The sequence below is a fragment of the Mya arenaria genome, chromosome 12 (genome assembly GCF_026914265.1).
Source record: "Mya arenaria isolate MELC-2E11 chromosome 12, ASM2691426v1".
Classification (NCBI taxonomy): Eukaryota; Metazoa; Mollusca; class Bivalvia; order Myida; family Myidae; genus Mya; species Mya arenaria.
The window spans coordinates 48,016,296-48,028,534 of record NC_069133.1 but is presented as its reverse complement, the minus strand read 5'-3'; the positions used below and the strand labels follow the sequence as shown (position 1 = coordinate 48,028,534).

Here is a 12,239-nt window from a genome sequence, read left to right as displayed (position 1 = left end):
CTCCTGGTCATTGGAGCCCATGATTTCTGAGACCTGTGGGAAAATGGCATTTTATCATGTTGCTTGTTTCAATACTATTTAATATTACTGGTAAATATTTTCTTATGTTTTACCATAGTAATATAGATGTATAACACACCTCCATTTCATAGGAGCCCATGATTTCTGAGACCTGTGAGAAAATAGCATTTTATCATGTTGCTTGTTTCAATACAATTACATATTACTGGTACATATTTTCTTATATTACACTATAGTATTATAGCTTGACACTCGAAATTATTTTGCTGCAGTAGTTAAGCTTCCAAAAATATACGGAAAAAGTAAAAAATTGAAATGTTCTTTTTGGAAGGTTACATTAAGCTCTTCAAAGGCTACTTGATAGTTTTTCATAATCTTGTTTCATTAAAAAGCTTCCCATGTAAGACCCTATATATAATTTCAACAAGAGCACCACAGCGTGAATGTAAATGCCCATCTGTTTTTAGTTTCAGTAAAGAACAAGGGCATAACACAATATATCTTATTGCCAGTGTAATGGGTTTGGCTTTGTGCGTATTGACTCAGGTACGTGTTTCCACTATGACAGCAATGCCAACACCAAAGCTATGACTTTACCTCACCCTTAAGAGCTAAAAGATGAAAAGTACTTGTGTTATTTGAGCCACACCTTTAGAGATGCACTCTTACTCCCAAAGAAGATGTACCACAATTAATACAATTGTTTTAATTTACCGAAAGGGTGAATAAATATCCAAAACAATGGTCCTTACTAAGGATACCTTGTATTATTTGTAGAAATGTGCAGAAAACACGTTTTTTCTACCTTATGAGGCGATAGTTGATCACTGGTAATCTTTTAAACCAACCAGTCATTTAATATTTGTGCATTTTCAGCTCTTTAATACATGGTTCCAATCATGTTATCAATAATTAATATTTTCCATAAATGCATTATTTATCAATCAAAATTTAGTGTGCTATATATGTGTATGTTTAGATTTAAAATAAAAATATCACTTTAAGATATCTTATCCTGAACCCTTGTGTAATATTTTATAAAATCTACAAATTTTACAAGAGCTTAGGAAAGTAGCAACACTTTTGACCATTTTTTTTTTGCAATTTAATTGTTGCCAAGGAATAAACAACTGATCAAATCCAAGAGACTGATTTATTCAGTCTATTAGCCTGTCAAAACACTCCACCCACCTCCTGAGTAGATATGTCCAGATCTGATTTCCCCAGTGTGAGTGCCCAGCTTCAATGCTCCTGTTGCCTGAAATGGAAATACAAACAGTAATCTATATTGAACTATACTGTTTTGCAACAAAAACATATAGCACCTTAATTTATATATTGTTCATCTTTATGAGACTTCATATCATAGGTATCAATGATCATAAAAGGAAAACTTTGAACAGTTGATAAGCCCTGCCCTAGCACTGACGGATTACATTTTCTTAACTATAGAAAGGTATAAGTACCAAGACGCTATACACAGAGTTAATACAGGGTTTTATAATTAAGTCTCTGCTGCTATTTTATGGCTAGGGAACACCATTTCCTAATTACTGTACATCCCTTTAAACCCCAAAATAATTTTTTTATTATGTATCAACCATAACATTTGGACCACATAAATTCAACAATGACCCCCAGTTTGTCAACCATGCCATAGGGAAAACCCTGCTAAAGAAAGTCAGCCTTGTAACATTTGCAATGGAATTCATCAAAATATCAAATTACCAAAATCACAAAAACTTCAAAAAGTATATGAATTCAAGAACATATAATACTAAGTTGATCATAAATTCCCTCACCCTGTCCACCTGTCGAAGCAGTGTCCCGTTACTGAAGAACAAAGGCTTCTTGGCATCACAGACCACGTAGTCAAAGTACGAGACCCAGTCACGCTTTGTAGCACCAGACTGGAACATACACAAGAACATGATAACTTCTAAGAGATAATATTACACATGCATTCTAAGATATTGTATATTGTATAGCTCTTTTTGCATCACAGACCACATAGTTAATGACAACTAAGGGGATCATTTCTTTAGAAAGGTATGCAATATATAACATTTACTTCTTGCTTTTTGGTGGTTGATTAAAACATAACAGTGCGCAGTAGATTAAAACCTATGCTCACTGTTTGAAACAATGAAATTATCGAAACCCATGTGAGAAAGCGTGTCAAATTTTGGCCTTTAAAGACGTCATACCAGAAATGACATCAATGATTTTTTGATATCTAGCACTGTGTGCCATTATCTTTGCTTTTCATAGTGAAACAGGCTAATATGTCAGAAACAGCATGTTTTATTATGAAAAGCAAAAATAAGGGCTCACAGTGCTGGATAGATACAAGAGCTGTCGTAGGACAACCTGCTTGACCATAGGCCTCTTGGTCTTAAAAATGAATGCATTAATGAGGTAAAAATTGTATCAGTAAAGATCACAACTTGATGGCAAATTTTAAACAGAATTCCTTAGTCAATCAAGGGCCATAATTTGAATCAGGGGCAATAAATTGAATTTAGGATGATATACAGTTATCTAACCTAATTTTGTGATGGTCTTTAACAATTCTGTGAAACATGAAATGGATTGAATGAAGGGTATTGGAGTAATATGTAAAAATGCCAACACAATTCCATGAAAGGTTTTCCTAAAGACACTCCCTAAATACCAAGTTTAGTCAAGATATATCAACCCTAGCTAAAGTTATTAAGTTTCAACCATATTTCTATTTCAGTAACAGTGAACTTGACCTTTACCTTAGGGGCCCAAAACCAAATATCATGAAAGGTCTCCATAAACCCTTCTTTTATACCAATTTAGGACAATATATGTGAACCCTAACTTAAATTTTACAGTTTCAACCATTTTTCTATTTTTAGTAACAGTGACCTTGACCTTGACATCAGGGGCCCCAAACACAATCCCATGAAAGGTCTCCATTAACATTCTAAATACCAAGTTGTGTCAAGATATGTCAACCCAAAATTACATAAGTTATTCCATTTCAACCATTTACTATGTAAAATAACAGTGCCCATGACCCCATGACCCCCAAACACAATCCAATGTAAGGTCTCCATACACCCTTCCTAAATACCAACTAAGGACAATATATGTCAGCCCTAACTAAAGTTATACAGTTTCAAATGTGTTACTATTTTTAGTAACAGTGACCTTGACCCGACGACCCCAAAGACAATCCCATGAAAGGTCTCCATAAGCTCTTCCAAATTACCAAGTGAAGTCAAATATAATCCATTATGTCAACCCATTATAAGATATTCAGTTTCAACCGTTTTCTATTTTTAGTAACTGTGAACTTGACCTTAACCCTAGGGATCCCAAATTCCCATGAAAGGTCTCCATAATCTCTTCGTATATACAAAGTTTGGTCAAGATTTGTCAACCCTAACTTAAGTTATTCAGATTCATAGGTAAGTTTGACGCCTACTGACTTCCCGCCTGCCCGCCCGAACAACAATAAATGTCATTCTAATAAGCAGGTTTCAGAATACAAAAAGCTGGTTAAAAATGCAAACTAACCTTTACTGGAAAGTCCATCAAGTACTCCATGATTGTCTGAAACATAAAAACAATGCATTTATGATAAGGAGAAAAGTATGTTTACTCTTTAAAAAGAAAAGGCAATATATGGTCTGTAATAACATACTGTTTGAACTGTTATAATCTATAGTCTATATGTTCGTATAACAAACCTTTTAATATTGAATATATGTACTTTAATTTTAAGTAAGAAAAGAAAAATATGTTTCAATATGACTGTGTAATCCTTTAACTTTCTTTCTCAAAAATCATCTTGCAAAACTTAGATTGCTAGCCGTACATTTGTGTAGACGTAATCGCTGTTCGTTGCTAGGAATACTTTTGAGCCGTGTTTCCGCATTCTGAAATAAAATAACAAGCAAATATAAGAGTTGTCCTTTTTCTTGTTTTTGAGAGCTGTGATTAATTCATGTTTTAATATTACACTATACAGAGTATGTAGCTCAACATAACAGCTAAACAACAAAGCAAGAGACAAATGGTAAATCTCATCTTTTTATTCCAGAGAAGTAAGGGGCATAACTCAATAATTAATGAAACCAGAGTTATAGACATAACTGTACACTGTACTTGCTGGCAACATGTGTACCAAGTTTCAATTGAATATCTCAAACAGTCTTTTGAGTTATTGCCAAGGTTACAGTTTGTGCACTACGATGACCCTGAGGCCAATGACAGCATACTCAAACAAGAGGCCCTAAAGGGCCTATGCTCTACTGGCATGGCTCTTGTGGTCATTTTTAATCCAAAGCATGTATGTATGGGTAAAAGGCAAGAGACATATAGTTCACATTTTGTGTTTGGGTTACCCTGAAAACATTGCACGTTCAACATCTGAGCCCAGAAAGAATTGTAAGGAGATTAGTTGCATGAACTATTTTAATATGTGCCAAGTAAAAGTCATCTGACAAAAAAAAATGCTTTCAAAACTGTACTCATGGTAAAAATTTCTGTAGTTTTAAAAATTTTAAAAAAATTGGTCAAAAGGTCAAAGTCAAGGGCATCCGAGGACAACATTGATAAATTTGAACAAACATTCACAAGCAATTGTGCCGAGATGGATGCAAAAACACACAAAAAGATTTTCAAACCTATCCCAATTTAATTTTACCAAACCTGTGAACCCTGGGTGCGCCCAGTAATGACCCCAGGTGCATAACTTGAACAAACATTCACAACCAATTTTGTTAAGATGAATGTGCAAACTACAGACACTTAGAGCTAAAAAAATGGCCTTTTGGCTTTCAACAAGAACAGGGCAGAGTAAATCACAAAATCAACTGCAGTACGAAAAGCAAATTCTCTCCCTTGAATTTACATGTACATGTAAACTTGGCTAAAAATAGAATTCGCTCATGCAGACCTGCATGAGTTAACTAAAAATAGCATTTCTTTTATTTAAAACTTTCATGGCGCATAATCTAGGCATGCATAGGCGGATGGTTTTCGAAAGGAACCAAGCTCTAATTGATATCTAAATACTGTACAAGTTTCATCGAGATACAATCAAAACTGAAGACTGTATCGCGTTAACAAGAAATAGTTTACAAGAAATTGTTTACAGACGCATGGACGCACAGACGCACATACTACGTACACATTACCATCGCATAAGCTCTTCTGGCCTTTGGCCAGTAGAGCTAAAAACAGATGAATTAAAATGAAAAGTCTTGCTTACTGTATTAAAAACTAAAATTCCATGAAATTATCGGTCTGCCTCTCAAGAGTGGCCATCATTTGTCAAACCAAATATAATACAGATTTTAATTGTAAACGTTGCAGAATTTTGTCGAATTAAATACCATCCAATCATTATTAAGAAAATGACCTAATTTCTTGTCTGCACAAGCAATAAACCAACTATATTTCAATGTAAAAGGCCATGACTATAGTGTTTCTCAACACAAATTCATCTGACAATTCACTTGACAAGGATATTATATTGCCCCTTAACACAAAGTGTCACCATGATTGGATAATAAGTATTTAATTATTGCCTGCACAAGGCGTAGCTGTTGCCGCCACGAGGCTGAAAGTAAAACATATATATCGCATTTCCTGGCATTGAATACATTAACACTTTTGGCTTTTAATGGCATGTGAAAGACTAGACATTCACATTCAATTAAACTGTTCAATCATTTCCATAAACTAGTAATAGACAAATTAGTTTGCATATTGCTAGACAGGGTAATTGACATACTTGTCCAGAAGATGTGGTAGTCTGTTGTCTTTGATCACATACTTCTCCTTATTTAACATTGTTTCTTTCTTCAAAGAACCCTGAAAGATATAAGAACATAATACCATACATTTTATGAATTGAATTTTAGTATCAGGGGTGAAATATGGCTGAAAAGGAAGAATCCCTGCACTTAACGCTGGGGTTCCAGGGAGCTGAGTTTGGCCCCCTACGAGGGTCTACTCAGGGCAGCGTTTGTGTGCGCATCAAATGTGGCAAAACTCCCTTTAAGCTCCTTGCTTTGAAGCATATTAAGAGCCTAAGATTACATTTCAAACATATCTGTAACTATTTTAGGGGGAAGGGGTGGGTGGGGGGGGGGAAGCCTTGGAGACAAAAATCTCCAGACCTCTAAGAATCTATGGAAGATTTTCTGAGCATCCATATAATCGAGTAATTTGAACAAAACTCATTATTAAAATGATATAGATATAATCTATAAAACTATATGTAAAAAATGTTTAAATTCCAATTAAGGGGAAACAACAAAATTTCATGCAGACACATATAATATGACATGACTTCACATTATTACTGAATATAATTTTCTACAAACCCCTTTGCAATGAACAATATCAGTAGCCACTATAACATCCTGGTATATAGATGAATATGTCATCGTCAAGTCACCAGACTGAATTCCTGTTGACTTCCTGCAAAAACACGGAGAACTGGATAAATGCGCACACCGTTAAAGGACTGTGCTTATCAGAAGAGACGTGACTGCACGTAGTGTTAGACAGGTTTAGTACATTTTTGCCAGTTCTAAGACGTGAACAAGAAGCTGATGCATTGGTAAGTTGAAACAGGGTGCATAACCCAGCAGTTATTAGTTTAACTTCTTTATATTACCGCTACAATGATTATGAAAGAAATTATTGCAACATTATTTCAATTACTGTTGTTGGCGTGATGTTACGTGAGAGTGTGGTCTTGTGTTGACGAAAACTACAAACCTTTATTCTTCCTAGCAGAAAATATTTAAAAATTATTACCAGTTAAAAGTTTGAGTAACATTAAACATTCCGTAAAAATCATTTAATAAAAACATTTGTTTGTTTTCTTCTTTGCTAAGTCAGGACCTAGATTGTGACTGTGAACACCCGTTACAACAATGCTGGTATTTTCATGCTTAAATTGGTCTCAAAAAGGGGAAAGGGATTATCAAGTCACAACATTTCCATTATTGGAAATTAAGGACAAGTTCCATCCATAAAGTATAACTTTTTAACAGAGGGAAAAACAATTTCAGGTTCAAACCTCGCTAAGTTTAACATGTATATATGGCTCAATTCACTCCAAACTCATAAAAGGCAAATGTTAAATGTTAGCTTGGAAATAGCCCAATATATAATATATCAATCAAGCTTTGTAATTAATCATAATTTTTTTTTATTCTATGTTAAAAAAAATATATCCACCATGGCAATCAGTTCGCCATTTTTAGAAAGTCTTAAGAGACCTCCTAGTTGGCCCAGTAATGAAAAAAAAAAGGTTTTAATAAAGGTTTTAATCTAGCAAGTATAAAGAAAAAATGCAGGCTAAGTTTGACCATCCATTCTGAACTAAAAACTCTAGAGTGAAACCAAGCATCGATGATGGAATGGTATTGAATTAAAAATTACATCTTCTTTCTTACTTGTATTACAATGTGTATCTCGCATTCTGACTTGCACATCTTGTTTTTTTTTTACATATTCATATTGCTTGATTGCATCCTGAATTCGGTATTTGAGCAACTGTATTGCTAGCCTCATGCGAATTCTTTCATTTATATTGGCTGATCCAGTAACTTTCAATGTTTGCTTATGCATGAATGTGCATGTAAATGTTTTCTGAATTAATTGGCGGTCAATTATCAAATCATTTATCAATCTCAGGTATAATCATGTTAAATATTCTTATTATAGCTATCGTTTTACTCTAAGCTAGCTTAATAGCTTACTTTCTCTCTAAACTTTCTTCCCTTGCTTAGTTTTCCAAAATTGAGCATGGATGACGAATGTCAGCAAGCATCAGGACAAATACTGCATAGCCATCTATCAATGAAGTTAATTTCCCTTATTTTCTTAAAATAGTTTATAGATACAGAACAATGACAGGTTCTTTCTAGTCGAGAGTTTCAGTCAGGTTACTTATAACTTTCTGAACTTGCCTCATCTGATGTCCAAAAACGGAGCTGTTTTACTTTCTGCTTCGTGGCATGTTATAAATTGCTTATCATACATGTGCTCTACAATCACTAGGAGAATGCAGTTTCTTAATGATTTGTAACAGATAATCACAACTCCAGTATTTATAACTTTGAAAAATACACTGAACGGAATATAACAAGATGACCAATATGAATTATAACCCTACTGTTGCTCAGATGATAAATTAGCGATACAAGCAAGATGTAGAAGTCAGTAAGCAAGATATAGTTTATACTTCAGTACCCTTCAAATCTCTTTACTCCTACACAGGGTACAGGGTGATTGAAAAATATTTAATTGTTACATGTAAAATCATTGGAAGTAGAGTTATCTGCCCTACATCATACATATTCATTAAAACAAAATTTTGTCAATCAATTATCCAACAGTATATATGAAGTATAACAGAATTAAGTAGCTTGGTTGCTGAGGATAAACTAGAATGTGCAATTCCATTACATTGTTAATTTGAACTTTTGTTAATAAGTGTATAAAATATTACATACTGTATATAATATGAAAATTATTCAATTATCTTTGTGGTTTTACATATATTAATACTCTTGAATATGTTCAAAATAAGAATTGAAATATACATTCTTCAATAGTTTGTTTGCAGATTTTAACTAAAAATTCAAGAATATTATTAGAGTGTATCCATTATCTTGCACAAATTTCTTAAGTATAACAAACTTAAAAAGCTTATTTTAGCCAATTTTTTATTTATTCATTATTTTATAAGAAGATGTTTCAAGAAACGGGGGCCTGCTTAAGAAGAAAATGCAAATTAGCAAAGAAATTGGGTTTGGAGTGTGAATTCAAGTCTTTTATAAGTTTTTCAGAAAAAAATAAAGGTAATAAAGGAGCCTCTTGGAGGCCAGTCTTTGAAAAAAACAACAGCCCTTGAAAATCTAAATGGTAAGTGTATGATTCCTTTAAGCAGTTGGTAGTGTACATGTAGGTATGAATCTGCATGTGAAAATGATATTAATGAAAGACATGACCACAAACACAAAGTTAGCATTTATTTTTGCTATACTAAACAACCAAATCGACTGCTGGCTTACACAAAAAATATGCCAATGATTTAAAATGACTCAGTTAAGCAATAATAAACTTGATATTAAACCACCAAACATTTTATAACAGTTACCTGCTTTTAGGTGAATCACCACTGAAACCAAACAAGCATGTGAAAAGTCAGCATTCCAAACAAGGAGCTTTCAAAAAATAAAATCATGCCAGGTCTTTAAATGGAAGGAAATGGGGGGAAAACTTTCTCAGCATTCGTCCTCACCTTCTAAATCTACTTTCTCTGAAAATACCCATTGTTGGCTGATTTCACAGAAATTTATTATAATAAACTATTAATATATACTATGTCTAGACTATGTCTTTTTACAAAAACCAATAACTTTAAAAATCAGATATTTAATACAGCTGTTGACAAGATATCTGCTATATCTAATTAACTCATGAAAAAACAACCCCACAACAAGCAATGGCAATCCTAATCAGTTGTTTTGTATGTTTTTTTACCTATTGATAAAGGGACATAACTCAGTAATTGTTAAAGCCACAGAGTTACGGACCCTGCTAAGCATGATCATATTGCCACTAGTAATTTGTGTACTACGTTTCATGTGAATATATAGTTGGAATAGATTTTGAGTTATGGCAACGGTTAACGTTTTCAAATAATAAAGGGGCACAACTCTGGATACATGTTCGATGGTTTTTGTAAGGTGACAGCACCAATGAATATGCTAACAACAACAACACCAATGCTATGATGAAAGCAAGACTTCTTTACCTTCGAAAAACATACAAGCTTAAAAAAATTCAGAATCACAAGAAATACAACTTTACTTCTACAAAGCCATGCAAATTATCTATTTGTTGTGGATTTGTTGTTTATATCTGACTTGATGGGTGTGGTAGTTACCTAGTGTAGGCTGGATCGTGGCTAAACAGGTCCACCACACAAGCCAGCACGTACATGACTGAAACAAAATTAATAGTAGAATTTATTAAATGCTTTCAGGGAATTAACATCTGGATATTCTTCACTGTCCCGCTTTCAATTCCAAATCAAACGTCAGCATGCATATGGCTGGGACACAAATTCAACGATTGTCATTTCCGAAATGACATTATCCCGCTACGTTCGCATACCATTTGGCGCTCTTTTCTGAAAAACTAAATAAACTCTCATTTAAAATCCTTCTTGGCATATAATAAACATAAAAATTGTTTGTTTCAGTGTAATATCGCAATAAATTCCACTCTCTTAACACCAAAAGTAAATATTTCACTTGTCGACTATGCCACTCGTGAAATTCAGCTTTTGGTGCTTACTCTGTGAAATAAATTACAATCTGAAACAAACAATTATCCTCTATGTATGCACAAAAAAATCCATGTATTTTCACAAATAGTGATGCAAACTTGATACTTTAATTAATAAAGATTTATGGATATTAAACGTCATTTATAAATGTTTTAAAACCCAAATTCAATTTATTTATTTTTGTAGTTATTGACATAGTATTCAGGGACAGAGTGCATTCAAACTTAAGGCCAAAATTATCCTGACATGGCATACTTTATACCTTTAATTACCGGGTATTAATGACATCTGCTTTTGCCAAAGTACATTGAAAAAATATATGTCTACAAAACATACATTGTATACTTGCAATAATTATATGAATATGGAAATGCTTTAAAACGTAATAAAAAACAGATCAATAACCCATTTATTGAACAATATGATAGATTATGATTTACTACCAAGTATTGCATTTAATGAAAGAGACCTGGAATTTTCCCCCATCTAGCTGTTGCCACTTGGATTTGATATAATTAAAGCACATATAATTTAACCTCATCAATAACTCAAAGTACGCAAAAACCATCTTAAATGGGTCACAATATCATTAAAACGTAATTATAACTCATATCCGTATGATTATTAATTATGCATTAAAGTTCTATGAAAATTAACCCAATTACCGGAAACAGCTTTCAGCCAGAAGCTAGCAATAATCTAAACTGCTTATATTCCAACAGATGTTTTATGGCATATTAATTATAACAGGCCGTTCCTATAAACTATAAGTCACTTTTCATCTATTTCTGATACTTTTTGTTTATGGAAACCACCATGAATTGGTAAGGGAATTTATTGAAACAATATCTAACAATTTTGTTCAGAGTACAGTCATAATAGTTATATGAGCTTCTCCAGAGTTTTTTGCAAATCAAGTCAGCTTAAACATGAATACAATATCACATTCTTATAATCATTCAGATTAAACAGTTGTTGAAATAGGCACAAGCCCACATGCCCTGAGTGCATTGGTAAAATGCTTTTCAGGCTTGCTCAATTTCTGGATTTTATACAGCTGGGTATCGTATTCATAAAACTTCTAAAGTAATTTCTTAACCTAAGTCAAGTTCCTAAAATGTTCAAGGTCATATTAAAAAAAAGAAGAGTATTTACGGTATACATAAATGTTTTTAAGATAAAAGAATGTATATTCAAATTAAATAAAGTATTTCACATAGTATTATGTCCTTATATGACTGTTAAGAAGTTACTTAAAAAAAATATCTTAAATCGTTTCCTCACTGAAGTCATTTACCTATCTTTTTCATATTTTCTTTAAAAGGAAAATATAGGTGTTTCTGAAATAAAAGTAAGTATATTGAATGAAATCAATGTCTATTACATATTTCGGATATTTTCAAATTTTTATATCATATCATCATTGATATATTTAAGTTAGGAAAATGGATTTAGACTTAAGATATTTTAAGGATACCACCCCTGGGCTTGCAAAAAATATATAATGTAATGCAAAGAAACTAATGTCAGTAACAGGCTAATGTTAACCAAAATTATTATTTTGGCAACTGCATAATTATACTGAAAGATCAGCTAGTTTTGCATGAAAATGATTAATGACAAGGATTGTAGAAAGAGCAGTTTAAATATTCAAAATATTTCAATCCTGCCAGTCAGACCATATTTCATAACTTCAATTTTTTGCTTCAAATTTTCTTTTCAAACTTTGTTTCTTTGAAAACTCAATTACCAAGGAACACACAAGTAAGCCACAAAATAATTACTGTAGGGTTTAAACTATCAATTTCCCGTTATAAATCTATCAATGCCATTTCAAAACTGTTTAGGCTAAAATTTAAAC

The 12,239-nt window shown here is 32.9% G+C and overlaps 1 protein-coding gene across 5 annotated transcripts in view; it reads right to left on the bottom strand.

Annotated features, from left to right (window-relative positions):
- The window catches only part of LOC128210381 (cytosolic purine 5'-nucleotidase-like), an 81,232-nt gene that overhangs the window by 14,546 nt on the left and 54,447 nt on the right, over nucleotides 1-12,239 (bottom strand). For 2 of the 5 annotated variants that reach the window (XM_052914707.1, XM_052914710.1), the window contains exons 7-14: nucleotides 9,974-10,031; nucleotides 9,182-9,202; nucleotides 6,390-6,486; nucleotides 5,795-5,874; nucleotides 3,872-3,932; nucleotides 3,571-3,606; nucleotides 1,824-1,931; nucleotides 1,213-1,279 (exon numbers count right to left, since the gene is read on the bottom strand). In XM_052914707.1, coding sequence (XP_052770667.1) covers nucleotides 1,213-1,279; nucleotides 1,824-1,931; nucleotides 3,571-3,606; nucleotides 3,872-3,932; nucleotides 5,795-5,874; nucleotides 6,390-6,486; nucleotides 9,182-9,202; nucleotides 9,974-10,031 — 528 coding nt within the window. Of the gene's footprint in view, nucleotides 1-1,212; nucleotides 1,280-1,823; nucleotides 1,932-3,570; nucleotides 3,607-3,871; nucleotides 3,933-5,794; nucleotides 5,875-6,389; nucleotides 6,505-9,181; nucleotides 9,203-9,973; nucleotides 10,032-12,239 lie in introns of all 5 variants that reach the window. The other 3 variants (XM_052914709.1, XM_052914711.1, XM_052914708.1) reach the window with 2 other exon arrangements.